This window comes from Gracilinanus agilis, chromosome 4 (assembly GCF_016433145.1).
Source record: "Gracilinanus agilis isolate LMUSP501 chromosome 4, AgileGrace, whole genome shotgun sequence".
NCBI classification, from domain to species: Eukaryota; Metazoa; Chordata; class Mammalia; order Didelphimorphia; family Didelphidae; genus Gracilinanus; species Gracilinanus agilis.
Window position 1 is genome coordinate 230,491,529 of NC_058133.1, and position 26,528 is coordinate 230,518,056.

The window sequence follows — 26,528 nt, forward strand, 5'->3', positions numbered from 1 at the left end:
CAAGATCTACAGAGCCAAGAGAAGAGATGTAGTTCTGGCGGACAGCGCTTCAAGCAAAACCCTTACTACTTGGTTCCTGAGACAACTTTAGCTCCTAGCATCCAGATATCATCAGTGGATTGCAGTGAGAATCCCAAAGCCACAAAAGCCCTAGCTGTCCTCAAGCCTGGCAGGTTCCAGGTTTGATGCAGAAACCCAGAGACTCCAGTATAGCTCCTTAGGCCCTGTTAGTTTAGATCACTTAGATAAGAGTAGAATAAGTCCTCCCATTGCCTGGTGGTTTTATCCCTTAGATTTTAAGTATAGAAATCCTTTCCCACCTTTTAGTCTAACATAATTAAAGCTGTTAAGTCCCTTTTACCTTGGTAGCCTGTTACTATACTCTGGTCTAGTGGAAGCTGGGTGACAGTTAAGATCAACTGCCATTCCTGTGGAGATCCAGTAAAACTCTGGTCTCTTCACCCTGGTCCAGTCTCTCATAAATCCTAGACTGTGTCCCTGGTGACCCCATTACCTCACTTATATTTTCCTACACATTCCTCCAGTCCCTGATTTACCAATAGACTTTAGTGGCAGTTACTCCTTCTTACCTCTACTCCCTGTCCTTCTTCAGGTATTAAACCCTTTTTACATAAAGCTTCCTTGGTCTTTCTCCTTTCCCAGATACCTTAGTGACATTGTGAACCCACTGAGTTGTGATTTGTGTCCCCTGGCTTTATTAATCTGCTTTGTTATCTAGCCATTCCCCAGCTACTGTGTTACCAAAATGTATTTCCTTTAATCTGTTACCTCTCCACTGTTCCCCAATCTGAGGGGCTAATTTAACCCCTAGCTGTACCTTTGTTCTCCTAACTATCCCCCTAATCATTATATTACCTTTAACATTTGTAATAAATAATTTTTAAAACAATAAAAAATAATTTTCCTGGATCAAAGAATATGCGTTATTTTATAGTCCTTTGGTCATAATTCCAAATTGACCTCCAGAATGATTAGATCTATTCATAACTCCACCAGCAATGCATTTAAGTGTCCTAATTTTGTCCCATCTCCAACATTTATCACTTTCCTTTATTGTCATATTGGCCAAACAGATGTTATGTGTACAACTCAGAGTTGTTTTAAGTTGCGTTTCTCTTGTAATCAAGAGGGATTTAGGACATTTTTTCATGATTATTGATTCAACTAGTTTTATTTAGTAAGCAGCAGAAATAGGAACTATTACCTAGGTGATAGACAAAAGACTGGATATGAAACAGATCAATTTGGGAAATGGCTAAACAAATTGTGGTTCATAAATGTTATGGAAAAATGTGAATGCAAAGAAGTATGGAAGACAAATGAACTAATATAAAATGCAGTAGAACTAAGAAAATTACACACAATGGCTAAAAAAAAAAAACCAGGAAAGTTATTTTGAAATTATAATAGCTATGCTTAGTCAATAAGATACAAGAGTACACCTTCCCCTTATCACCTTCTTTGCAGAAGTGAGGTCCTATGGAGGTAAAACATTATCTATAATGTTAGTCTTAATGAATTGAGTAGTTCTTAATTTGTTTTTTTTCTTCCTTTTTATTCGAAATTATTTTTTCATTTCAACCATAGGATAGTTCCCTGGGAGAAGGGTGAGGGAGACATATGTTGAAAAATGTAGGCAAAAATAAGACAAAAGATATAAAATTTTTAAAAGAAAAATTAGGCAGCAATGAAATGGGGCTTAGTCTTAAGAACAAGTAAAAAGGCATCAACACACAGACAAGTAGTAGTAGTCTTTTTTATACCATATACCATTAAAGATAAAAACGAATCAAAGATTTGATTCAAAATATTGGAGATCTGGTGTCTGACAATTTTTTTTAGAGGGAACAGAATTAAACCTCTTATTTCACTGAGGGAGGGAATTTCCTGTGAAAAAACTCCCCTCATCCAATTATGATGTAGAATGCATCTGTCAACCATTAGCTGATCTAGTTCTTTGCCAGGCCCACAAACTGCCCCTGGCTGCCCCTCCCAGTCTCCCCCCAGCCTCCTCTATTAAATTTACTCTATTAAATTTGACTTAACAGTTTCTCTAGACTAAGTCTATTTAAACCTGCTCTACTTAGCCCCACTTAAGATACTGAGCCAAAACCCAAGATTACAATCGAATCTTGCCTGGATTAAAGACCCTTTATAACTGCTATTTTAGTAGTCTTTAAAGAAGTGTGACAGTAAATTCAGGGTGACAATTATATAACTCAGTGGTTCCCAAACTTTTTTGGCCTACTGCCCCCTTTCCAGTAAAAAATATTACTTAGCGCCCCCTGTCACATACTATCACGGCCCCCCTTCAAAAAGAGAAGAGCCAAAATCCAATAACAAGATGGAGTAAGGGGACTTTCCCTCTGAATACAATTTTAAAGATAGACAGAGTTCATTTTCATGAGGTAAGGGTGAACCTAAAGTAAAATTGCACACAGAGGAGGGGCTGAACACAACCCCCACACCCCAATTGTGCCAGATTCTGAATCTCATTACAGGTCAACTTTGGAATCCCGGGACCCTACCTACACCAATAAAAAAGAGCATCTTGGACCCACTCCTTGAAGTCCTAGGCCATGACACCAGCCCACAGTGAGGTCCAGAAGTCCATAGCTCTAGGCCCTTTCAAGTCTCTGGCTATAGTTGAAGACCTAGCTCCAGGGCAAAATGGCTCACAATGCTGATGAGAAAACAATGGAAGAAACCCTTAACTCTAGAAAATTTCTATAGGGACAAAGAACTCAGAACAGAAACTTCCTGTTAGGTAACTGGGACACACAGCTAGGAAGTGGCTGATCTTTCCATCTACTGACATCTACAATCCCCCGTTATCATAACTTATAGGCCAAATAGCTATTTCCTTCTCAAAACATCCAGCTCTTTTCTTCTTTAGGGAAGAGCTTCATGTATTTATACAAATGTTTGAAATCTTTCTCTTAATTCTCTAAGACAGCTTTTTCAAACATCCAATCTCTGACAATGGTAAGGATTTTCTAACTAGTCTTATCCTTTTACTACTTAGTTTTAATATAAAAGCGATTTCACCTCTGAAAAAATGTTTAACATCAGAAACTGATGCTAGATTTAAAGCACAGGATCCCATTAGGGATAAACTGAAGTAATGGCAACTATATCAAATCTTTCTAGATTATTCCTAGGAAAGTAGAACAAATAGCAATCAACTGACTTCTATCAATACTCTAAACTGAACAAAATCAAATAGTATCTCACGTATTTTGCAACCAGATAAAGCTAAAGTATTAACTGATGCTATATTTTAATAATTTCAAAAGATATAAAAAGATAGAGAACAGCAAACACCCTAGGAAAGAGAAGGGAGAGGAATATAGAAACGTATCTCACATAAATAGGGTATACATTAAGAAATGTATACAAAGTGGTGTAGAAGGGCACATACCACTTTAACCTTACTCTTATCTGAGCTGGATCAAGGAGGGAAAAATACACACACAGTTGGGTAGTTATACAACAAGGAAATAAGGAAAGAAAAGATAGAAGGCAAGAATAAGAGAAAAGGCAAATTAAAGAAAACATTGGTTAGAAGGAAAATAGACCCTTAAAGACAGGATAAGAAAACAATAGAAGGAAAAGTATAACAGAATAGAATGGAGGGAATATGCAGCAATCATAATTTTAGGCATAAATGGGATGAACTCACCCATAAAATAGAAGACAAAATGGATTAGAAACCAGAATCCAACAATATTTTGTTTGAGAAACACACTTGAAACAAAAGATACACATGGAGTTAAAATAAGGGCCTCCAGGTGAATCTATTATGCTTTAGTTGAAGTTAAAAAAAAAAAAAAAAAAAAAGGAAAGGAACCTCAAAGTAATTCAAGACAATTTCATAGTAGGAGAAAAGGACTGATAAATATTTGGGGTGGAGGTAAGACAAAACAGGTAGTGAAAACTTATTTTAATTCTTAAGAGTTTCTATTTAATTGGAGAGGAACTAAATGTCCATGAAGAGTTTTGGAGACAAAGCATAAGCAAAAGTCCTTCTGTGCTGCATACGACTCCCCAAATCTCTCATAAAGGATAACTGAGCTCTTAGGTGATATATATGCATTTTCCTAGTAGTAGGAGCCAAAATAGGTCTCAATAAACTGTAAGAGTTAGGGAATGAGAGAAACTAGAAACAACTAATATTCTTTTCTCCACCTAATACAAGTTTTATATTTAGCTAAGTATCCCATTGTCCTGGGAGTAAGACACCACTAGGGTATTTTGAGTATTGTATAAACACAGCTTAGTGGGAGTGATTACAGTAATTCTTATAATACCAATGTAGCACAGTACCTAACATTCTCTAGGGATTTTTTAAAAAGCTTGTTGGATTAACTTATTTATGATAAGGGCAAGAAGAAGAGTTATGGGTGGAAAAAAATGAAGAAACATTAGTATTACTTCCTGGAACAAAGGGAAGCCAATTTACTCTGCTTCTAACATTAATTTTTAGATGACCACAAATGAGCAAAGTGGAAATGAGTGTCAAACATTAGGAAGAGAACTGAACAACCAAGGCTCATCTTAATCAGGTGTTTACTGAAACCACATCAGCCAAAGTACTTAAAGAACAAAGAAGAATCATACTCACTTTTTGTATAGTCCATGAAGAATCTGAATAGTCGTTATCTGGATGGGCCTCTTTATTTTTATCAGGTAAATGGTCACTAGTATCCATCACCAAAGGAAACTCATTGGCACCCTTAAGTTCTTTTCCACTTTCTATTTCCACTTCCATAGTTAGCTGGGATTCACCATTCTCTATAGAAAAGGCAGGGAAATTATGAAGGAGAAATTTTCACTGGCTACCCAAAAATGTTATCTTCTGTCAATCAGTAAGCATTTATTAAACACCTATATATTGTGCTCTGTATAAAGTATTTAAGCTATATAAAAATTTATCTTTTATATACTACATTAATTTCTATTTAAGGATTTAATTTAATTTTGTGTATTCCTGTGGCTGGGTTCTGGGTCAGTCTCTTTTTTTTACATTTTTCCTTTGAAATTCTGAGTAATGTCCACAAAAAAAAAATTAGTTAACAAAAGAATAAATGATTTTCCCTATACCAAGATGAAATTTAAAATGGGTAAACGATAAATATAAAAAGTGAAATCATAAAAAAATTAGATGAGCATAGAATAATATGCCTGTAAGATCTTTGGGAAAGGAAGGAATTTAAGACCAAGCAAGAGATAGAGCATTATGAAATGTAAAATGAATGATTTTGATTATATCAAATTAAAAAGGTTTTGTACAAACAAAACCAATGCAACCAAAATTAGAAGGAAAGCAACAAACTGGGGAAAAAATTTTATTAAAAAAACTCTGACAAAGGTTTAATTTCCCAAATATATAAGGAACTAAGTCAAATTTACAAAAAAAAAAAAATCAAGCCATTCCCCAATTGATAAATGGTCCAGAGATACATGAAAAGGCAGTTTTCACCTGAAGAAATCAAAACTATCAATAAGCATGTCAACATGGAATCTAAGAGACCCCAAAGTTATGGTTTAGTGAGATCTGATGAACCCCAAGTTTTAGAAATAGCTTGTAGGCTGCAGACCCCCAAAGCTTGTGTTTGTTCCCTGTTCCCGTGAGAATCCACCCTGAAGGGAATCTCAGGCATGTATGTTCCTCAATGGTATATAAGTTCCTCAATTTCCTTTGTTCCTTGGAGTGTCACTCCCAGGGGGTCAGGGAGCAGAGCAAAGCAGTGTTCAGTCCTTGGACTCTGCATAAGGCGCAGCTCTGCATAAGAGGCCTAAGTAGCCCTGTTGCCCCTTTCCCTTGATTAAAGAGTGGCTTTATGACTATTTAATAGTTCTTTGTTTCTTTCTAAGTTAACAAGCACATAAAAGTGTTCTAAAATCCCTCTTGATTAGAGAAATGGAAAAAAAAAAAACAACTTTGAGGTACCACCTCTAAACCTAGCAGACTGGCCAATAAGGCAGCAAAGGAAGATAAATGTGGGAGGGGATGTGGCCAAATCGGGACACTAATACACTAGTAGGGAAGTTGTAAATTAATTCAACCATTCTGAAGAACAATTTGGAATTATGCCCAAAAGGCTTTAAAAGATTGCCTGCCCTGTGATCCAGCCATAACACTGACAGGTTTGAACCCCAAAGAGATAATAAGGAAAAATACTTGTACAAAAATATTTATAGGCAACACTCTTTGTGATGGCAAAGGTGTCAATGTGGAATCTAGAGACCCCAAACTTGTGGTTTAGTGAGATCTGATGAACCCCAAGTTTTAGAAATAGCTCATAGGTTGGAGACCCCCCCCTAAAGCTTGTGCTTATTTCCTGTTCCCTGAAGAGAATCTCAGGGTAGCAGTGGCATACTGACTAATGGACCCCAGGTAAATACCCTTTTGTCTTAGACAGGCTTCCCCATAGTATCCCCAGCAAGACACACCAGAGCAGGGACCATCCTTAAGTATCCATTGTAAGCAGCCCCCCTTCCTTTACACCCTAGCCTCTGGCTAGGATTCCTTCCCCAAACTTGCTAGTAAATCCCATCCTTTCCAGTATAATGTCAATCATCTTTCCCAGCCCTTGGATCTTCCCAAATGGTATATAAATTCTCCAATTTCCTTTGTTCCTTGGAGTAGTCTTCTAGCTCCCTGGCACTGTCTGGGGGTCAGGGATCAGAGAAAAGCAGAGTTCACTCTGCATACCTCATCAGCCCTGTTCCACCTTTCCCTTGATTAAAGAGTGGCTTTATGACTATTTAATAGTTCTGTGTTTTTTCTAAGTTAACAAAGGAAAACAAAAGGGTATCCATCAATTGGGGAATGGCTGAAAAAATTGTGCTGAAAGGAATGATGAACTAGAGGATTTCTATGTGTACTGGAAAGAACTCCAGGTATTGAGCAGAACCCAGGAGAAAACTGTTCAGAGATTGATACACTGTGGCAGAACTAAATGCAACAGACTTTTCTACTAGAAGCAATACAAGATCAAGACAATACAGAGGAACTTATGAGAAAGAATGCTATCCAAATCCATATAAAGAACTATGGAAGCAGAAATGAAGAAGAAAAACAGATGATCGATCACGTTTGATGGAGATATGATTGGGGTTTTGGCATTAAAAGATCACTATTGCAAATGTGAACATGGAAATAACTTTTAACAATGATACATGTATAACCCAGTAGAACTGCTTTGTCAGCTCCCAGAGAGGGCAGGAAAGTGGGGTGGGAAAAATCATGAATCGTGTGACTCTAGGAAAAACTTTCTAAATAAATAAATAAAATGTTTTTAAATGAATGAATCCTTCTTTCCCAATCAATGTGTCCCCTAATGGGCTCCTAAAACTATTTATAGATTTGCCTAAGTGGTTTTCAGGGTCATTTGGTCATTCAATCACTTTATTGGTTATAATGCTAACCTAATCAATAAACTTAATATTTTTACACAAAACCAATCTCTTGAAATAATTTTAATCATAAGAGTTATGTTAACTTTGAAAAAACACAGAACTATTAAATAGTCATAAAGCCACTCTTTAATTAAGGACAAGGGGGAACAGGGCTGATTAGGCCTCTTATGCAGAATCCGAGGATTGAACACTGCTTCACTCTGCTCCCTGACTCCCTGACCCCCTGGAAGTAACACCACACTAGATGACAACTCCAAGGAACAAAGGAAATTGGGGAACTTATATACCATTTAGGAAGATCCAGGGGCTGGGAAAGATGACTGACATTATACTGGAAAGGATGGGATTTACAAGCAAGCTTGGGGAGAGAATCCTAGCCAGAGGCTCCAGTGTAAGGGAAGGGGCTGCTTACAAAGGATACTAAAGGATGGTTCTTGCCTAGGTGTGTCTTCCTGGGGACAGGGTCTTTGATACATTATCTTAAAAGGGTGGTTCTGGTTCATTTGGGAAAGTTTTGAATCCAAGAAATAATTTTCAGGTCTCTTAAATGAAATTGATCAGTTCAGGTTTATTCTGAAGAAATAAGGATGTGGACCATTCCTAATGTGTCAGAGATGTTTTATTTGCATGGTGGAATCAAAAGAGTTCAACATTATCTTAAAATTGTCATTCTGGTTCGTTTGGGAAGGTTTTGAATCCAATAATTAAAGATTCAGGTCTCTATAATGAAATGGATCAATTCAGGTTTACTCAGAAGAAATAAGGATGTGGACCTTTGAACACTGCTTGCTCTGGTCCCTGACCTCCTGGATGTGCCTCCTGGCTAGATGATGACTCCTAGGATCAAAAGAAATATCATTTGGGAAGATCCAGGGGCTGGGAAAGATGACTGACATTATCATATTGACAGGATACAATCAAGTCTGGGAAAGGAATCATAGCCAGAGGCTAGGGTGTAAGGGAAGGGGCTACTTACAATGGATATTAAAGGATGGTTCCTGGCCTGGTGTGTCTTCCTGGGAAAGGGTCTCTGATACAAAGGGGAGAAAAGGATATTTAGCATTTACCCTACCTAAGACAAAAGGATATTTAGCATTTACCCTGGGGTCCATTATTGAGTCTCCAACTGCTACCATGAGATTCCCTTCAGGGAACAGGAAATAAGCTCAAACTTTGGGGGTCTCCAGCCTACAAGCTATTTCTAAAACTTGGGGTTCATCAGATCTCACTAAGCCACAAGTTTGTGGTCTCTAGATTCCACGTCGACATTTAGACAAAAATGAAAGTCACTTCCCGCACAGAGCTTATATTTTACCAGGGGAAACAACACATACACACATAAACAGATACAAAATACAACGTAGTCAAATTAAAGAGGTTAACCCTCCCTCATATAACGGGTTCCTCAGTTTTCCTTAATGTTAGTACCTTCCTTCTGTGTCACGTGAGAAATCAGTGTATTATTCTCAAGTTATTAATAGTTATTAATATTGCCAAAAAGTTATTAAAATCTGGTCCCCCTGCCCTAATCCTTACAAAGACTCTAAAGTCTTAAGTGAGTTTGGGAATTTGACTGAGGCAGGAGTCCCAGACTGGATGGTTCTTAGAACATGAAGTACCAAAGCTTTCTATTATAGCATATTTAGTATCTATAGAAGCTTCTTCCAGGAAATCCAGTCCAATTGTTTGACTGATCCAGCAACCTAGAGTAAAGATATTCTCCAATTTCTTGAAGATGTTAATTTGATTGAATGTGTCCAACCTCTTGAAATGTTAATTCTATTGTATCTTCCTAACTCTGGGGGACCATTTTTGATTTGAAAGATTTTGACTGGGTCAGTCATAGAGGTTGTCTCCACTGAACTGAGGCAGACCTTTCTCTCTCTTTGTAAATATTTGGGAGCAGTTGTCTTAGGTCAATGACTTGAGACAGTCTCTCTGTCTCTCTCTCTCATAATATTTTATTTCCCCAGGAATATTGACATGGGCATTGTACAGAGATGGCAGGGACCCTATACCCCTTAACTCAGACAGGCTGTGAACAGGGGAATTCCTTTCCCCCTTCCTGCCCTCATGACTCCCGAGGCAAAGACAACGTCCCCACAATTGTAAAAGTATATAATCCCCAGGATTGAGGGATTCCAGGGCAGCCTCCCATGGCTGTTCCACTCATGCTGTCTTACTGGCCATTAATCCTATCTTACTAATAAATCTTTTTTTTACTTTTAAGCTTAGTATGGAATCCTCTCATTCTTGAGAATGGTTTCCTTCCCGAACCCAGGGGTTCACCATTTGCACCCGTGTAACAGTATTGCTTAATGTTGGTTAAAAAGGGCAAACTTTGGATCCCCTCAATTTCCACTTCTGAGATTATATCCAAATTGACCTGTATATGTCACTTTTGAGTATAGTTATTTGCATTTTGTCCTCTCCCATTAGACTGGAGGCTCAAGAGAAGATTGACTTTGCCTTTCTTTTTTTATATCCAGCCCTTGGCACAGTGTTTGATATGAGGCAGGTGCTTAATAAATGCTTTTTGAATTGATCTGAATGACCAATCTCACTTGTAAATCACCTCTTCAAGTTACTATGTCATTCATTACTACATTTAATGTAATCAGTCTTACCTCTTGAGTAATTCATACCAAAAGGGCAGCTGAGTTGAAATCTCAAGACTCCTACAAGTCACTTTTTTATTGACCTCACTTTCCTCATCTCTAAGGAAATGGCAAACCACTCCAACATCTCTGACAAGAACACTCCAAATGGACTCACAAAGATTCAGACACACCTGAACAATCCATACCCAAAGGAATTTTGTTTGTCTATGTCCGCATTAATAAAATTTCAACATGTCTCCAATCTAGTAAATGAATTTCAAATCCCCTGCTTTAGTTCATCAAATATTTAATAATTTTAAACAACCTCTTTTCCAATCCTGGTTAGAAGGTAAGGTGAATTGGAAGTGAATTGTCTAAAGATATTGATACGAAAATACAGTAAACTGTAAGATTTAGAATTGGTTTGATTAAATATATGAATTAAAATAATTGAATTGTGGTCACCGTTTATAAAAATGATTAACTTCTCCAGTCAAAATGACAGTAAGCAGCTTTTATTTATAAGTGGGAAGAGATATGAAATATAGGAAAGAGGTAGGAAAAAAAAAATCACATACCTACAAATACCCTAAATCCTAGACAGAAAATGCAGATCCAAAAATAAGTCTCAGCAGAATCCAAAGTTCTAACTAGAAAGCCAAAATCCGAAGAGCCAGAAGACACTGAAAAAGCCACCAAAAGCCTTCTGCACACACAAGGTAAGACCACCAAGAATCTCACCAGAGCTCTAGCTGAAGAATGTCCCACCAAAGTGACAAGAAGGGAGGAAGGAAAGAAAGTGAATCTTGTCCTTCCTCTCACCTTTTATAGTTCTTTTTTCATGCCACTTCCTGTCTCTCTCCCACTTCCTGTCTCTCTCCCACTTCCTGTCTCTCTCCCACTTCCCGGGAACCAATCACAACCTCCCAATTTGCCTAGAACTGCCCAAGATGGGGCAGTGCTTGCAGCCTATCTGAGTGACTTGTGAACTCTACTGCCTAGTAACCTACCAGGTCAAATTCCTGATCTATTAAATTAAAAGTTGCTGGTTGATTACATTAAAAATAAAACAACAAAATTTAATTCTCTCTTTACAAAACTCATACAAAACTTTAAAAGATGGGAGAAAACTAAGATAAAGATGGATTAAAATATGAAACAGTCTCACATGAATAGTTTCTAGAACATGAAAGCTCAGAGATTAACAAGGAAGACTAAAAAAAAGGGGAAGGAAAGAACTTAAAAGTTATACTAGGAGAGAATGGTAGATGAAAGAAGATCCAAGATCCTGATTATCTTTTTGATTAGGTCACTAGACCTTTATTTCAGCAAGTCATTTTCATAGACTGAACAAGGAGAGACTTGATTAGATGCTGATAAAAATTAGGCAGATTTTTAACTGGATGAATGATTGGATACAAATCAATATTTATCTGAAGAGAGGGCTCTAGAAGTGCCCCAGACATCCATTCTCAGTCCTGATCTGTTCAAATTTTATTGTTGGCTCAAATGAAGGAATAGATTTGTACACTCTTCACATTTGCAGATGACACTAAGATGAGAGAGCTAAAATACTGGACAACTGAGCTGAGATCCTACACTGTGCCAAATTTATTAAAAACTAAATTTATAAATTACAGGAACATAAAAACCTACTTTTTTGTTTTTAAATAATTTTAAAAAACCACTATCATAAAGTAATGGCCAAATAAAGTTTGGAAGACAAAGGCTTAGCAACTTTAATGAACTGAAGTAAAAAAAAAAAAGTTAATGCGATCTTTAAGCTGCATCAACATAAGCACAAGGAAAGATTTTTTTAAATAAAAAGAAAAATAAGAGTTCAAAACAAGAAATATGTTTATCCTGTTATGCTCTGCCCTAAATGGAAAAATTATATTCAGTTCTTGACGCCATGTTTTAGGAAGGTCTTTGATAAGCTAGAATATTATGTATTAAGGAAAACAAAAAAGTGAAGAATTTACAGATCATGAAATAGGACTTTCAGTTAAAGGACTTGGGATGGCCACCTTCTCCATCTTAACCAGCAAAAATCCTAGTTTTCCTTCAAGGTCCAATTCTAATTCTATGTAATATAGGTCACTTCTAGAAAAAGATGGAGAACAGCTTGAGTGACAGATTGTCGGATATAGAACTTAGAATTTACCCAGATGGCATGAGCCAAAGGCAAAAGATAGTTGAGACCACCTCTATAAAAGCCCAGCAACAACTTTTGGGACAAAAATCCACTATTTGACAAAAACTGCTAGGAAAATTGGAAAACAATATGGGAGAGATTAGGTTTAGATCAACATCTCACACACTACACCAAGATAAATTCAGAATGGGTGAAAGACTTGAATATAAAGAAGGAAACTGTAAGTAAATTAATGAACACAGAATAGTATACTTGTCAGATCTCTAGGAAAGGAAAGATTTTAAAACCAAGCAAGAGTTAGAAAAAATTAAAAAATGTAAAATAAATAATTTTGATTATATTAAATTAAAAAGGGTTTGTACAAACAAAAACAATGCAACCAAAATCAGAAGGGAAACAACAAACTGGGAAAAAATCTTTCTAACAAAAAACTCTGACAGAGGTCTAATTACCCAAATATACAAGGAGCTAAATCAATTGTATAAAAAAAAAATCAAGCCATTCCCCAATTTATCAATCAAAATGGGAGGGACATGAATAGGCAATTTTCAGATAAAGAAATCAGAACTATCAATAAGCACATGAAAAAGTGTTCTAAATCTCCAATAATTAGAGAAATGCAAATCAAAACAACTCTGAGGTATCACCTCACACCTAGCAGATTGGCTAAAATGAAAGAAGGGGAGAGTAATGAATGTTGGAGGGGATGTGGCAAAATTAGGACATTAATGCATTGCTGGTGGAGATGTGAACTGATGCAACCATTCTGGCTGGCAATTTGGAACTATGCCTAAAGAGCTCTAAAAGACTGCCTAACCTTTGATCCAGCCATACCATTGCTGGGTTTGTACCCCAAAGAGATCATAGATAAGAAGACTTGTACAAAAATATTTATAGTCCTGCTTTTTGTGGTGGCAAAAAAACTGGAAAACGAGGGTATGTCCTTCAATTGGAGAATGGCTGAACAAACTGTGGCATATGCTGGTGATGGAATACTACTGTGCTCAAAGAATAATAAACTGGAGGAATTCCATGTGAACTGGAATGACCTCCAGGAATTGATGCAGAGTGAAAGGAGCAGAGCCAGAACACTGTACAGAGACTGATACACTGAGGTTAAATCGAATGTAATGGACTTCTGTACTAGCAGCAATGCAATGACCCAGGACAATTCTGAGGGGTTTATGGAAAAGAACACTTCCCACATTCATAGTAAGAACTACAGGAGTGGAAACATTGAAGAAAAACAACTGTTTGAATACGAGTTGATGCGGACATGATTAGGGATGTAGACTGGAAAAGACCACACCAATGCAACTATCAATAATATGGAAATAGGTCTTGATCAATGACACATGTTAAAACCAGTGGAAATGCACGTTGGCAATGGGGGAGAGGGGGGTTGGGAGGGTGAAGAGAAAAGTAAGAACATGAATCATGTAACCATGGAAATTTTTCCCAAAAATAAAAATAAATAAATGTTAATAGGCAAAAAAAAGTAATAATAATAAAACAAAAGCCCAGGGGCAGAAGATTTCTGGGTCCCATTTTTCAGAAGGGATTTCTGGAGAGGGTAGAGGGTGGTGAAGGGTGGGTAGGCCTATAGACCTGCATATGCAGCACTTATACCTTATTGCCTCAAGCAATCAATTATCCTATTATGGAATAAGGCTCAACATCTGCCATCAAGAAGAAACATCACAATCCCATCCTTTCACCTGGTCTAGACCACAGGCCAGGTCTGACCAGGGTCTGTGAGGGACAGATGCAACTCCAGCCAGCTGCCAACCTGTTGCTCATTGATTAGCACCTTCTAACTCCCATAAACTTAGCATAGCCATTCCCGACACCACTTTCCTTATCCTGAACCCTACCCCATGAGTTTATAGCATTCTCATTTATTTGCTTGTTTATTTTTTTGTTGCCTTTTGAAACATCTCAAATGAAGAAAGTATCTTTCTAAGAGCTAGTGAAAAATTACAGGCAAAGGAGAGATTTTTTAACCAGATCATAGTGTTATCTGAGCTAATACCAATAACCATCTTTATTATAAACCTTTATCCTTTACTTAACCTCAAGCCAAGTAACCAGGGGACCTATGTGGAACAATACACAGCTTTTCACTTGATAACTTTGGCTTGGGCACTGTTTACAGGGTCAAGTGCTTGGCTGAGCTGAACATTCATAAACACCTTGGTGGCCACCAAGGAATCCTAACCTCACTCACCCTAGATCCATTTACTATCTAGGGATCTTGGCCAGCTGATCAGGCCCACATTACAGAAGCACATCACCCCCTGTTATAATATCTATTTCCTCCTTATATAAAGTTTTTAGATTTTCCATAAAACTGCCCCACAGGCAGTCTTGACTATCTCTAAACAATTAGTACATCTATGATCCACTCTATCACTTCAATTCATTCAATACCTACTTTGCGTACATGATTATATTATTTTTTTGTATTACTGTTATTTATGGATAGTCTTATTGCCTCTTTTGGTAGTATAATTATTTTATATAAGGATCATGCTTCCTTTTGACTCTATCCATTTCCTTGAAGCAGAGACTATGCTTTTTTTCTTGTCTAAATCGTCAAGTACCTGTGATATTGGTTGAATTAAACTGAGAAAGCCCAACTTCCTCAACTATGCAAGTTTCCCATTGTTCTCTAAATATGAACCCTTACCCCTACCTGAAATACCCATTTCTAGGCTTTCCCTTGAATCTTTCCAAGTTGAGATGTCCATTCCTACAAATATCCATAGAATATTCAACAACATACTGTACAATCCATATTCTCTATTTCACACAAAAAGGATCTCACCCAATTAAGAAAGAAGAAAAGGAAACTGGAGCACTATGCAAAACAAAAGCAGTTTTTATACCCCCTTGATTCAACTAGTTGGGAAGGATGCTTTCTAACTGGGGGGTAGCACTAGACAACCTTATTTTATGAAACCCCAAATTTCATGGAAACTTGCCTTCAAGAAATTCCCTGGCTGACCCTAGTCCCCAACTGAATAATAAACCATCAAAACACAGAGATACTCAAGTCTTAAGTACCCTTTTTGGTTTCTTGGTTTCTTATTTGTATTTAAGCCTCTTCCAGCTCCAATGGTCATTGTCCTTCCTTGCCTATACTCCCTAAATCATATAAGAAGACGCATAAAACCATAAGAAGTTCTTCAGTTCCATGGAAATTTCCATAAGGAAAATTCCCATGAAAGAGATTTCCCATTCATCTTACATGTTCCTAGAGACAATACTCCCAGTCTCAGCACTTAACATGGGTGTGGTATTAGTGTTTTGTGTGTACACATGACTTTTGTGTGGTGGCTATAAGAACTCAGTCTCTCTTGTTCTGATTAAAAGATTTATTCTTGTGTAACTACTTGGATAGTTCTATGTTTTTTCAGGTTAATACATTCATCTACAGAGGAAACATCTCATTCCCTGAGTCCAATATGTATGGTTATAAAATGCTTGGATGGTGGCAATTAGAAAAGAGAAAAGGGGACACATGTAAGAATAATTCATCCCCAATAAATAAGTGGCCATAAGATAAGAATAGAGTTTTAAAAGATATATCAAGACATCATCAACCACATTAAAAGTTGTTCCAAATGACTAAAATAAATGCACATTAAAGCTTTGGGAATTCCCCTTAAGTCCTTCAAAAAGTAATGAGGAATGGGGCAGCTGGGTAGCTCAGTGGATTGAGAGTTAGACCTAGAGACGGGAGGACCTAGGTTCAAATAAGGCCTCAGACACGTCCCAGCTGTGTGACCCTGGGCAAGTCACTTGACCCCCATCGCCCACCCTTACCACTCTTCCACCTATGATCCAATACACAGAAGTTAAGGGTTTTAAAAAAAATTTTTTAAAAGTAATGAGGAGATGAAAGTAATAAATGTTGAGGGGGCTATGCGAAGACAGGTACATGCTAATGAAATGTTGAACGAATTATGAATTAACCTGAGCTTTCCAGAAAATAATTTGGAATTTTTTTAAACCCTGACCTTCCTTCTTGGAGTCAATTCTGTGTATTGGCTCCAAGGCAGAAGAGTGGGAGTCAAGTGACTTGTCCAGGGTCACACAGCTGAGAAGTGTCTGAAGCCAAATTTGAACCTAGGACTTCCTGTCTCTAGGCCTGGCTCTCAATCCACTAAGCTACCCAGCTGCCCCCAATTTGGAATTTTTTAAGAGAAATCTGTTTATTAAACTGTCCATACCTTTTGACATAACAATAATCACTAATAGGCATAGACCTCAAGGAGTTCAAGGACAAGGGGCAAGTTTCCAAATAAATCAAAATATTTACAGCAGCACATTATGTCTAGCATAGAACTAGGAGTGGGTGCCGTCCACTGGGGAATGGCTGAACAAATTGTTAATATGAATGGAAAATTATATTGCACCATAAAAATCAATACATGGGGAACTCAGAACTACATAAGCAAAAGAGGACAAAATATACAATGCCTACAACAATAATAGTAACTGCTAACATTTATTAAGTACCCACTAAACTGACAACCTTGTTTTATGAAATCCCAAAATGACCTTTGCCCATTGGGAACCTGACTTCAAGAAACTCCCAGTCTCTAATATATAATATGTAATAATAATAGGTCTTGAACAATGATACTTGTAAAGCCCAGTTCAACTACGTGTTGGAGGGGAGAGGGAAAGAACATAAATCCTGTAACCATGGAAAAATATTCTAAATTAAAATTTTAAATTAAAAAAGAAAAAAACTCCCAGACTCATCACCCTTTGTCCCAGACTGAACAGACCATCACTCATTGAGCACCCAATAGGAGTAGTAGAGGAAATCAAGCCTTAAATACCCTTTTTTATGATCTTAACTTTCCTTATTGTATTCATTAGATCTCTCCCAGACACTTTGGCCTCTTTCCCAAGCCCCAATGTAACTAGTCAGCTGTTTCTCGTTGGTTATATATATTCCCTAAATTTACATGCCAAGATTACAATTCTGATATCTCATTTCTAATAAATAATTGCATCTTATTCAGTATTTTAGCATGGAAAGGTTTTTACAAAAAGTTGTTTTAGGTTTATGCATGATATGCTTTGTTCTGGAGGTGGAATTTTATCAGTTTGATGACTCTTTTTGAGGTGAAGGAGAACCCCTAATGCAAACTAGGCCTAAGGAGTTTTACAAGTACTGTCTCACATTCTGGCATGGGACCCAGAGTTTACCTCTGGACACTCCAAAATCCAGAAGTTTTCTAGGTCAACAGGGACATAAGAAATTCCTTTCTGCTTCCTGAATGGGGTATCCCCTTCCTTGGACTTTTCCTTAGATCTTCAATTAACAAAAATATGCACCTTCCAGTTCCACTCGGATAAGCACTGGGTGGTACCTAATCTAATCCACTCTAGAATTCCACAGACCATCCCTTATATCCCAACCTCATTCCTGATTCACCCCATCCCCCCATTCCTTATCCTGTAACCCCTGTTGTCAAAAGGATATAAAAATCCCAAACCCCATCTCCTTGAGGAGACAATGTTCCACCTGCTCAGTCTTTCAACATGGTTTCCAAATTAATAAAATTCTCCTTTTATTTTTAAGCTAAGTTTTGGAGTCTTGCATTCTTGCAAAAGGAAACCTGGGGTTTCACCTCAAAGCTCTCCCACAATTCCATACCCCAATTAACATGAAATAAACAATTTTGTTCACTAGTTTTAAAAACTGAAATAAATGGAATTCCAGGTTCTCTAGTTGGATGGCAAAATTCCTATTCTTGGTATTTTTCCCAGAGACACTGTTCCCAGTCTCCTCAGAATTGGGTGGACTTGTGGTTTTTGTGTGTGTTTGAATATGACTCTAAATGATGGCCATAAGAGCATAGTCTCTCTTATCCTGATTAAAGACATGTTCTTTTGTTAATTGCTTTGGTACCTGTGCTTTTTTCAGCACTTTATGTCTCAATTTGATCCTTACAAAAACCTCACAAGGGAGGTGCTAGTTATAATTCCCATTTTATAGATGAGGAAACTGAAGCAAACAGAAGCTAAGTGACTTGCCTAGGGTATAGAGGCAGTACAGGTCTAATGCCAAATTTGAAACCAAGTGTTCCTGACTTCAATCTCAGCACTCTATACACTGCATCACCCAGCTGCCATAATGTAAGTGAAAATAACTAAAACTGAAATGTAAGGACCAATATCAGTCCCTAGGAACAAAGCTAGAGATACAGATTTGAGAGTGATGTAAATAGCAGTGATTAAACTATGAAAGTGAATGAGGAGGACAGAACAAGCTAGGAGTATCAAAAAATTATAAAAATGCAAAGGAAGGTTAAGTCCTAAAGAAGGTAATTGGGAAGTTACTGATGAAATGTGTGACTATACCTCTAATAAAACCATAAGTTTTTATAAGTAAATTAGGTGAACACAGAATAGTATAGACCTATCAGATCTATAGGAAAGGAAAAAATTTAAGACCAAGCAGGAGATAGAGAATATTACAAAATGTAAAATGAATAATTTTGATTACATTAAATTAAAAAGGTTTTGTACAAACAAAACCAATGCAACCAAAATTAGAAGGGAAGCAACAAATTGGAGGATAAAACTTTATAACAAAAACCTCTGACAAAGGTCTAATTTCTCAAATTTATAATGAGCTAAATCAATTGCACAAAATATAAAGCCATTCCCCAAATGATAAATGGGCAAGGGACATGAATAGGCAGTTTTCAGATAAAGAAATAAAAATTAACAATAAGCAAATGAAAAAGGATTCTAAAAATCTGTTATAATCAGAGAAATGCAAATCAAAACAACTCTGAGGTACCACCTCACATCTAGCAGATTGGCCAATATGATAGCAAAGGAAAGTAATAGATGTTGGAGATGATGTAGCAAAATTGGGAGTTGAGAATTGATCCAACCATTTTGGAGGGCAATTTGGAACTATGCCCAAAGGGCTTTAAAAGACTGCCTACTCTTTGATCCAGCCATACCACTGCTGAGTTTGTACCCCAAAGAGATAATAAGGAAAAATACTTGTACAAAAATATTTATAGCTGCACTCTTTGTGGTGGCAAAAAATTGAAAAATGAGGGGGTGTCCATCAATAGGGAATGGCTGAACAAATTGTGGCATGATAGTGATGGAATACTACGGGCTGAAAGGAATAATGAATTGGAGAAATTCCATGTGAACTGGAAAAGACCTCCAGGAACTGATGGGAGAGCAAAAGGAGCAGAACCAAAACATTGTACAGGAGACTGATACTCTGTAACACAAAAGAATGTAATGGACTTCTCTACTAGCAGCAATGCAATGATCCAGGACAAGTCTGAGGGACTTACAAGAACGTTATCCACATCCAGAGAAAGAACTGTGGGAGTAGAAACACAGAAGAAAAATATATGATTGAATCACATGGTTTGATGGGGATATGATTGGGGATGTTGACTTTAAATGATCACTCTATTGTAAATATTAATAATATGTAAATAGGTTTTGAATATTGATACATGTATAACCCAGTGGAATTGCTCATCAGCTCAGGGAGGGGGAGAGAAGAGGGGAAGGAAAGAACATGAATCATGTAACCATGGAAAAATATTCTAAATTAATTATTTTTTTAGGGGGATTATAAGTTTTGGGGACACCTGGGACACAGTAGATAAAGAACTAGGCGTGAAGATGGGATCAATAATGGTCTCAAAGACACTTGTTAGTTGTGTGACACAGAGCAAGTCACTTAACCCCAATCACCCAGCCCCTACCACTCTTCTACAGGGGAACTGATTCTATGGCAGGAGGTAATGGTTTTAAAAAAAAAAAAAAAAAAGACTATAAGCTTCCTTCATGAGGGTGGGGGTCATGTCTTAGTTTCTTAGCAAAGAAACTTTGCTTCTCACCCCTAGTACTTGGTAAAATACACACAATACAAAGTATAAAGATTCGCACTGAAGTGGACACTTAATAAATCAATTATGTTTTGTTTGAAAACAGTATATGAAAAGTAATTGCCAAATGGGGCCAAAAAGTTGGTTTACTCTGGATTATGAAAAGCCTGAAGATGCCAAAATGATTTCATTTGGTAGACAATAGGAAATAACTGAATCAGAAACCAAAAGAAAACAGAAAAACCAGTTAGAAATATATAATAGTCCACATAAATGGTAGCATGGATCAAAATAATGAAAAAAGGGTTCAGTGGTAGACATGATGATTCAGCAAACTCACAAGTGACCTTTAAACCTTTCTGACCTTTAAATTTCATTTCACAATGGCCTTAGTAAGAAAGTTGGGTAGTGACTTTTTCACTGACCTACCAAGGCTTCCTTTTTATTGAATAAAGTATGAAATGTGAAAGAATTTCAGAAATAAAAAGGATCCCAATGGCCATTTAGTTGAACCTACACAAGAACAAGAAAGAATCTACTCTAAGTAGTCATCTTGCCTTTGCTTTACCAAAGAGAAAAACTGCCCTGCCCTAAAGCAGCCCATTCTACTTAGGGATAGTTTGACTTAAAAAAAAAAAAAAAAGTTTGTTACATCAAGCAGAAATCTCCCTCCTTGTAACTTCTAAATATTTCTAACTTTACCCGACAGGGTCAAACAGACAAGTCTAGAAAGGATAACGATAATAATAGTAATAGCTAGCATTTACAAAGTGCTTTAAAGTTTAAAAAGTGTTTTACATTAATTATCTCATCTTGCAATCACCCTATGCAATAGGTATGTTATTAAACCTATTTTTAAAAATGAGGGAACTAGGGCAGCTGGGTAGCTCAGTGGATTGAGAGTCAGGCCTAGAGACTGGAGGTCCTAGGTTCAAATCTGGCCTCAGACACTTACCAGCTGTGTGACCTTGGGTAAGTTACTTGACCCCCATTGCCCACCCTTACCACTCTTCCACCTATGAACCAATACACAGAAGTTAAGGGTTTAAAAAATTAAAAAAAAAAAGAAGAAAAAAAAATGAGGGAACTAAGGCTAAGAAGTGACATGTCCAGGATCACAATAATTAAAAATTTGAGGACAGGCAGCTGGGTGGCTCAGTAGATTTGAGAGCTAGGCCTAGAGATGGGAGGTCCTACGTTCAAATCTGGCCTCAGACACTTCCTGGCTGTTTGACTCTGGGCAAGTCACTGAACCCCCATTGCCTAGCCCTTACCATTCTTCTGCCTTGGAGCCAATACACAGTATTGGTAAGGGTTTTAAAAAAAAAAAAAAGAATTTGAGGAGGGTCCTTCCTGACTCTAAATTCCATTCCCTATTCAATGTAACTAACCTCTAGTTCCTCTTTCACATGAGGAACCTTCAAATATGAGTGGCTCTCATCTTTTTTTTCTACAGAAGAAATACCTATAATTCCTTAAACTGAATAATTTTAAGGCCCTTCACAATCCAGTCTTCTTCTAGATGCTTTAATTTATTAACCAGGATATTTCAGTAGTATTTAAGTCACAGGTCAGGCAAATGCAAGATGCTACATTCATACTGTTCCAAGGTCAAAGATAATAAAAGTAAACTCCTGAGAGGGCATGGTTTTAATTAATGCTCTTCTTACTGAGGCAGAAAAATACTTCAATTTGGGGTTTGTAAGAATTAAAATTTAGTTATTATAGTTATATCTTAAAACTATGTGGCCGCCAGAAATCAACAATTCAGGTTGATTCCGTAATTAAATCAGACCCAAGTCAGCATCGGGTTGAGGAGTTTATTTACAATCAGGAAGGTAAGTAGGGATAAAGAGAAGAGGGAGGTTAGAAGTCTAAATAAATGAAGCTGTAAGCCACAAGGCCCAACAGCCAGATAGGCAGAGTTAGAATTGGCCCAGCTAGGCCAAGGAAGCCAGCCTAACTTACCCACGTGACAATACAGAGTGTAAGCTGTCTGTGGTCTCAGGAGATGCTTCTTCCTCCAGTTCCAGACGGCAACTGCCCCCACAGGAAGTTCACTCACTTACTTAAAGAGATCGAAGTTCACTCACTTACTTAAAGAGATCGTGTCTTTCATCACTTCCTGTGGTCCACCTCTAATTCAAATGGACAAATGGCAGTTTCTACATTGATTTGGACTGCCCAAAGGGCAGTCCCTTATTCTTGATTTGTTACTTATTGTCACGTGTGGGTAACTCGTCTCCCCTCCCCACTAAGGGAGGTGGGAGTGACATCATTAGCACGCCTGGGTTGAGTAGATTTTTTACTATTAATGGGATAGAGCTAATTCTATTTACACAGGTTCAAGGTCTATTTTTGCCACTTACAAGTTCCGTAGCCTTCAGAGAATCTCTTAACCTTTGTTTGCTTCAGTTTCCTTAATTGTAAAATGAGGATAATCATTGAATCTACCTTTGGAGACTGTAGGGATCAAATGAAATTATATTTGTAAAGCACTTAGCACAGTGCTTGCTACATAGTAAACACTATATATAAATAAATGCCAGCTATTAGCTATTACATTAAAAAAAATTGCAGCTTATAAGTTTGACACATTTTTTTAAGTCAAGCTATTGACTTAAACATATGTGAACATATGTTGTAAGAGGGAGAATTAGAAAAATCCCTTTCTCTAATTTAAGTGGGGACCTGGAGCTTCTTTTACCATAGAGATGTGTAAAGATAAACCAGCCCACAGTGAAAAATAAGTAGAAACCAGAGACAAGAAGTGAGGTAAGAAGGGGTTATAAAAGGAGTACTGAGGGGAAAGGAGAGCCTGGTGAGCTGAGCTGAATGGTGATCAGCTGGACTTTCTCTAAGGGCAGTTATAGGCTAGTTAGTTTGGCAATTTCTCTTTTTCCTGTATCTCCCTCCTTTTACTATATTCTCATTAAAACTAAAATTGTTAAAACCTGCTTTCTTATTTTATCAATTTAATTTAACCCTTACATTGTATATGTGAGTATTCATATGCATACACATCTATTCAAACACACAATCCTCTGAACATGACCCATTTATTTCCCCTCACCTGACAGGTTAATAACATCACCATTTAGAACTAACTTGATGGGTTCCTACAAGTAAGAATCTACTTTCAGTTGAGGATTCAATTGCCACAAAGCCTATTTTTATTTTAATTTAAAGCACCTGGCATCCAGTAAATGTCTGTAGACTGCATTCTCACATGCCCCTTTGAATCAAAGCAGGAAATGAATGTGACTGACTTTTCAGGACTTTTCTTTACAAAAGCTCTTTCTTGGGGAAATTTCCTCATCTTTGGTTCAGTAATAATTTTTTCATTTGGTTTCTAGTTCCAGGAGGTAAGACAAATGGAACTGGAAAATGCTGCTTTTAAGGTACTACATAAAGATTCAAATAATTTCATAGGGAAAGTTATTTCTGAGGATTAAAACTGTGGGGAAAAAAAGATATTTCTTTCTATAATCAGTGGCATGGAACTAGAAATCATGAAACATTGCTACAATTACATTATCTTTCCAAAATACTTCTCAGTCTTGAGTTCCAGATTAGTGCACATTAGTCTGATGTTCTAAACAAAACGTTTAAGAAAAAAAAGATTGGAGTTACCCTTCCATGTATTTTCCTTAGCATAAATCCAGACCACTACAAAACCATTTGTAACCCATTGTTGATACCCATTTCTCCTTACTCTGTGGGTTGACTGCAGGAACCAAATTCCTCCCACAGTCACTGCAGAACTTGGGAGCTTCATCTTTGGAGATGTAGTGACAACTAGGGCACTTCATGTTCCAGCAGAAAGACCTCAAGGAAGAGCAGCTTTACGCCTAGCAGGTTCAGAACGAAAAGGAGGAATAAAAATGGAGGACAGTCAGCTAAAAAACTAATGTCATGTGATCACATCACTAGTTAAGTTTCATTTTCTAGAAAATAAAACTACAAAGTATGAGTTTGTTCTGTTAGAAACTGAAAGTTATAGTTGTAGTTCAGGACGTACATGAAGACTTCCAATATTTCTCAGATGGAGCTATCTTAACTCATTAACCTCTTAACTCATAAGTGGAATGACACATGAATTTAGAACTAGTAGGGATATTTGTGTAGTCTTTTTCTCCTTCTACATACAAACCACGAAAATAGCAACAGAGACAGCAAGGTATAATGAAGAGCTATATTTGTTAAAAACGGGTTTTGTTTTCCTTTTGTGGAGTGGGAATGTAGAAAGGAGAGAAGGTTGATTTTTGTTAATTGAAATAAATTATTTTTAAAGTGGGATGGTTTTTGGAGTGAGGAGAACCCCGTCTCTAGCATCTAGCAGACTGTTAACTCCTGAGCTTCAAAAGAATCGATAAAATTGGGAAATACTTGCCCTTACCTCTCTAAGGACTGTAGTGAGGAAGGTGCTTTGCAAACCTTATTTATTTTTATTTTTTAAAATATTTTCCCGTGGTTACGTGATTCATGTTCTCTCCTTCCCCCCACCCGGAGCTGACAAGCTATTTCACTGAGTTATAAATGTATTATCTTTGCAAACCTACATACATTTGAGGTATTATTACTCATTTTCCTGCGCCTACAACAAACCTTCCACAAAGTATTTGTAAAATAAAAATAAAATATAAAATAAAATTTGTAAAATACTTTGTATGCATGATGTCATCTACATCTCACCACAACGTCGAAATACGTAAAGGTACTTTTTTGAGATGGGGAAGGGGTTCAGGAACACTTAAAACATAGGGCAGCAGTTTCACCTTTCTCCTAGCTGCTCGGTAGCCCACAATCATAGAGGGGTTCGCGGACATGGAAAAGCATGGGTAGGGCCAAAGCTCCTACCCACAGCACTCTATCCTTGGCAGGCGACCACAAACTGAGAGGGTCTGTTAAGTACCTGAGTCTCAGGAAAACGAAACTAATCTCAGACTGGGTTAGGGATGCCCAACCAGGCAGAACAAAAAGCGAAACCCAGGTTCCAGCTGCGGAACACAGATCCACCCTCAGTCACCTGCAACCTGCCATTCCGCAGGACCGCTAAGTCCCAGAGGGCCAAAAAGCAAGAGTGTGCAGATCCCGAAGGAGCAAAGGGCACAGTGCACAGCCTTTAGGGCGAGAAGTCAGGAAAAGGAGCCCTGGAGCGTGCCCCACAGTTAGCACTGGGGCACGCACCAGAGACGCCCCCGCCACCCCTCCAGCACACGCCCCGCTAGGTGCGGCACGCACCCCTCAGCCCCGGACCCGCGCGCCCTCACCTGAGCTGAGGTTGGGGGGTTATACCACAGCAGCAATCTCAGCGACCTCCGCCAAGTTGGAGTGGGTCTCAAGGAGGACCCATGAATCCACTCCCTACCCAAGGAGCATCACCTTCTCCTTCTGACCTCCTCCCCTCCTCCCCGCCCTACTCCAGTCTAGGTTTCGTTTCCTCCACGCCCCGAAGGCAGCCGCCAAGCACAGCCCCACCTCGTGACTGCCTAGAATTGCCCGCCCCCGACACCGCCTCCGCTTCTAGGCAGGGGCAGAGACAGGAAGAGGCGGGACCAACCCCCATCCCACCGAGTTACTTCCTGTCAGTGCCATCTATTTCTTAGCAACATCCAATCAGATAGGGCTACAATTTTTTTTACTTTATTTTTTATTTTTTATTTTTTTAAATGAGGAAGGGTAGTGAGAGAGGGCGGGAAATTTCCAGAATGGAAAGGTCTTGTATAGAGCTTGATCTGAACAAAAAAAAATTACTTCTACTTACAAAAGAATATCAATGTGGAATCTAGAAATGTGGAATCTAGAAACCCCCAACTTGTACCCTAGTAAAATCTGATGAACTCCAAGTTTTAGGACTAACTTGTAAGTTGGAGACCCCAACATTTGTACTTGTTCCCTGTTCCCATGAGAATCCACCCTGAAGGGAATCTCAGGCTAGCAGTTGCAAGACTTAATAATAGACCTAAGGTAAATGACAATCCCAGTTAGTTGGGGCTAAGCAAATGCTAAGTACTCTTTTTGTCTTAGGTAGCCTTCCTCTAAGTATCAGAGACCCGTTCTCTGGAAGACCCACACCAAGGCAAAGATCACCTCTTTAGTATCCACAGTTAGTATCCCTTTCCCTTACATCCTAGCCTCTAGATATGATTACTTTCCCAAACTTTCCCAATCCAGTCAGTATAGTTTGAACACTCCCATTTCCTTGTAGGTATGGTACTGGCAATCATCATTCCCTGCCAGTGGATCCCCCAAATGGCATATAGTTTCCCCAAATTATTTTGTTCTTTGGAGTTCTTAATCCAGCATAGTTGGCTCTCCCAGGCGTCCCAGTTTCGGGCCTCTGCGTGGGCACACAACTCTGTGTGGAGGCCTTGAGAGCACTGAACCCCTTAAGTAATGAGTGGTTTTTCTGACTATTTCATAGTTTTG

At 37.9% G+C, this 26,528-nt stretch overlaps 1 protein-coding gene across 1 annotated transcript in view; it reads right to left on the bottom strand.

Moving 5' to 3' along the window:
* The window catches only part of RNF213 (ring finger protein 213), a 203,659-nt gene extending 177,663 nt beyond the window's left edge, over positions 1-25,996 (bottom strand). The window contains exons 1-3 of the mRNA XM_044674544.1: positions 25,370-25,996; positions 23,812-23,947; positions 4,646-4,815 (exon numbers count right to left, since the gene is read on the bottom strand). Coding sequence (XP_044530479.1) covers positions 4,646-4,815; positions 23,812-23,908 — 267 coding nt within the window. The 5' untranslated portion in view covers positions 23,909-23,947; positions 25,370-25,996. The remainder of the gene's footprint in view (positions 1-4,645; positions 4,816-23,811; positions 23,948-25,369) is intronic.
* Positions 25,997-26,528: the final 532 nt, after the last annotated feature.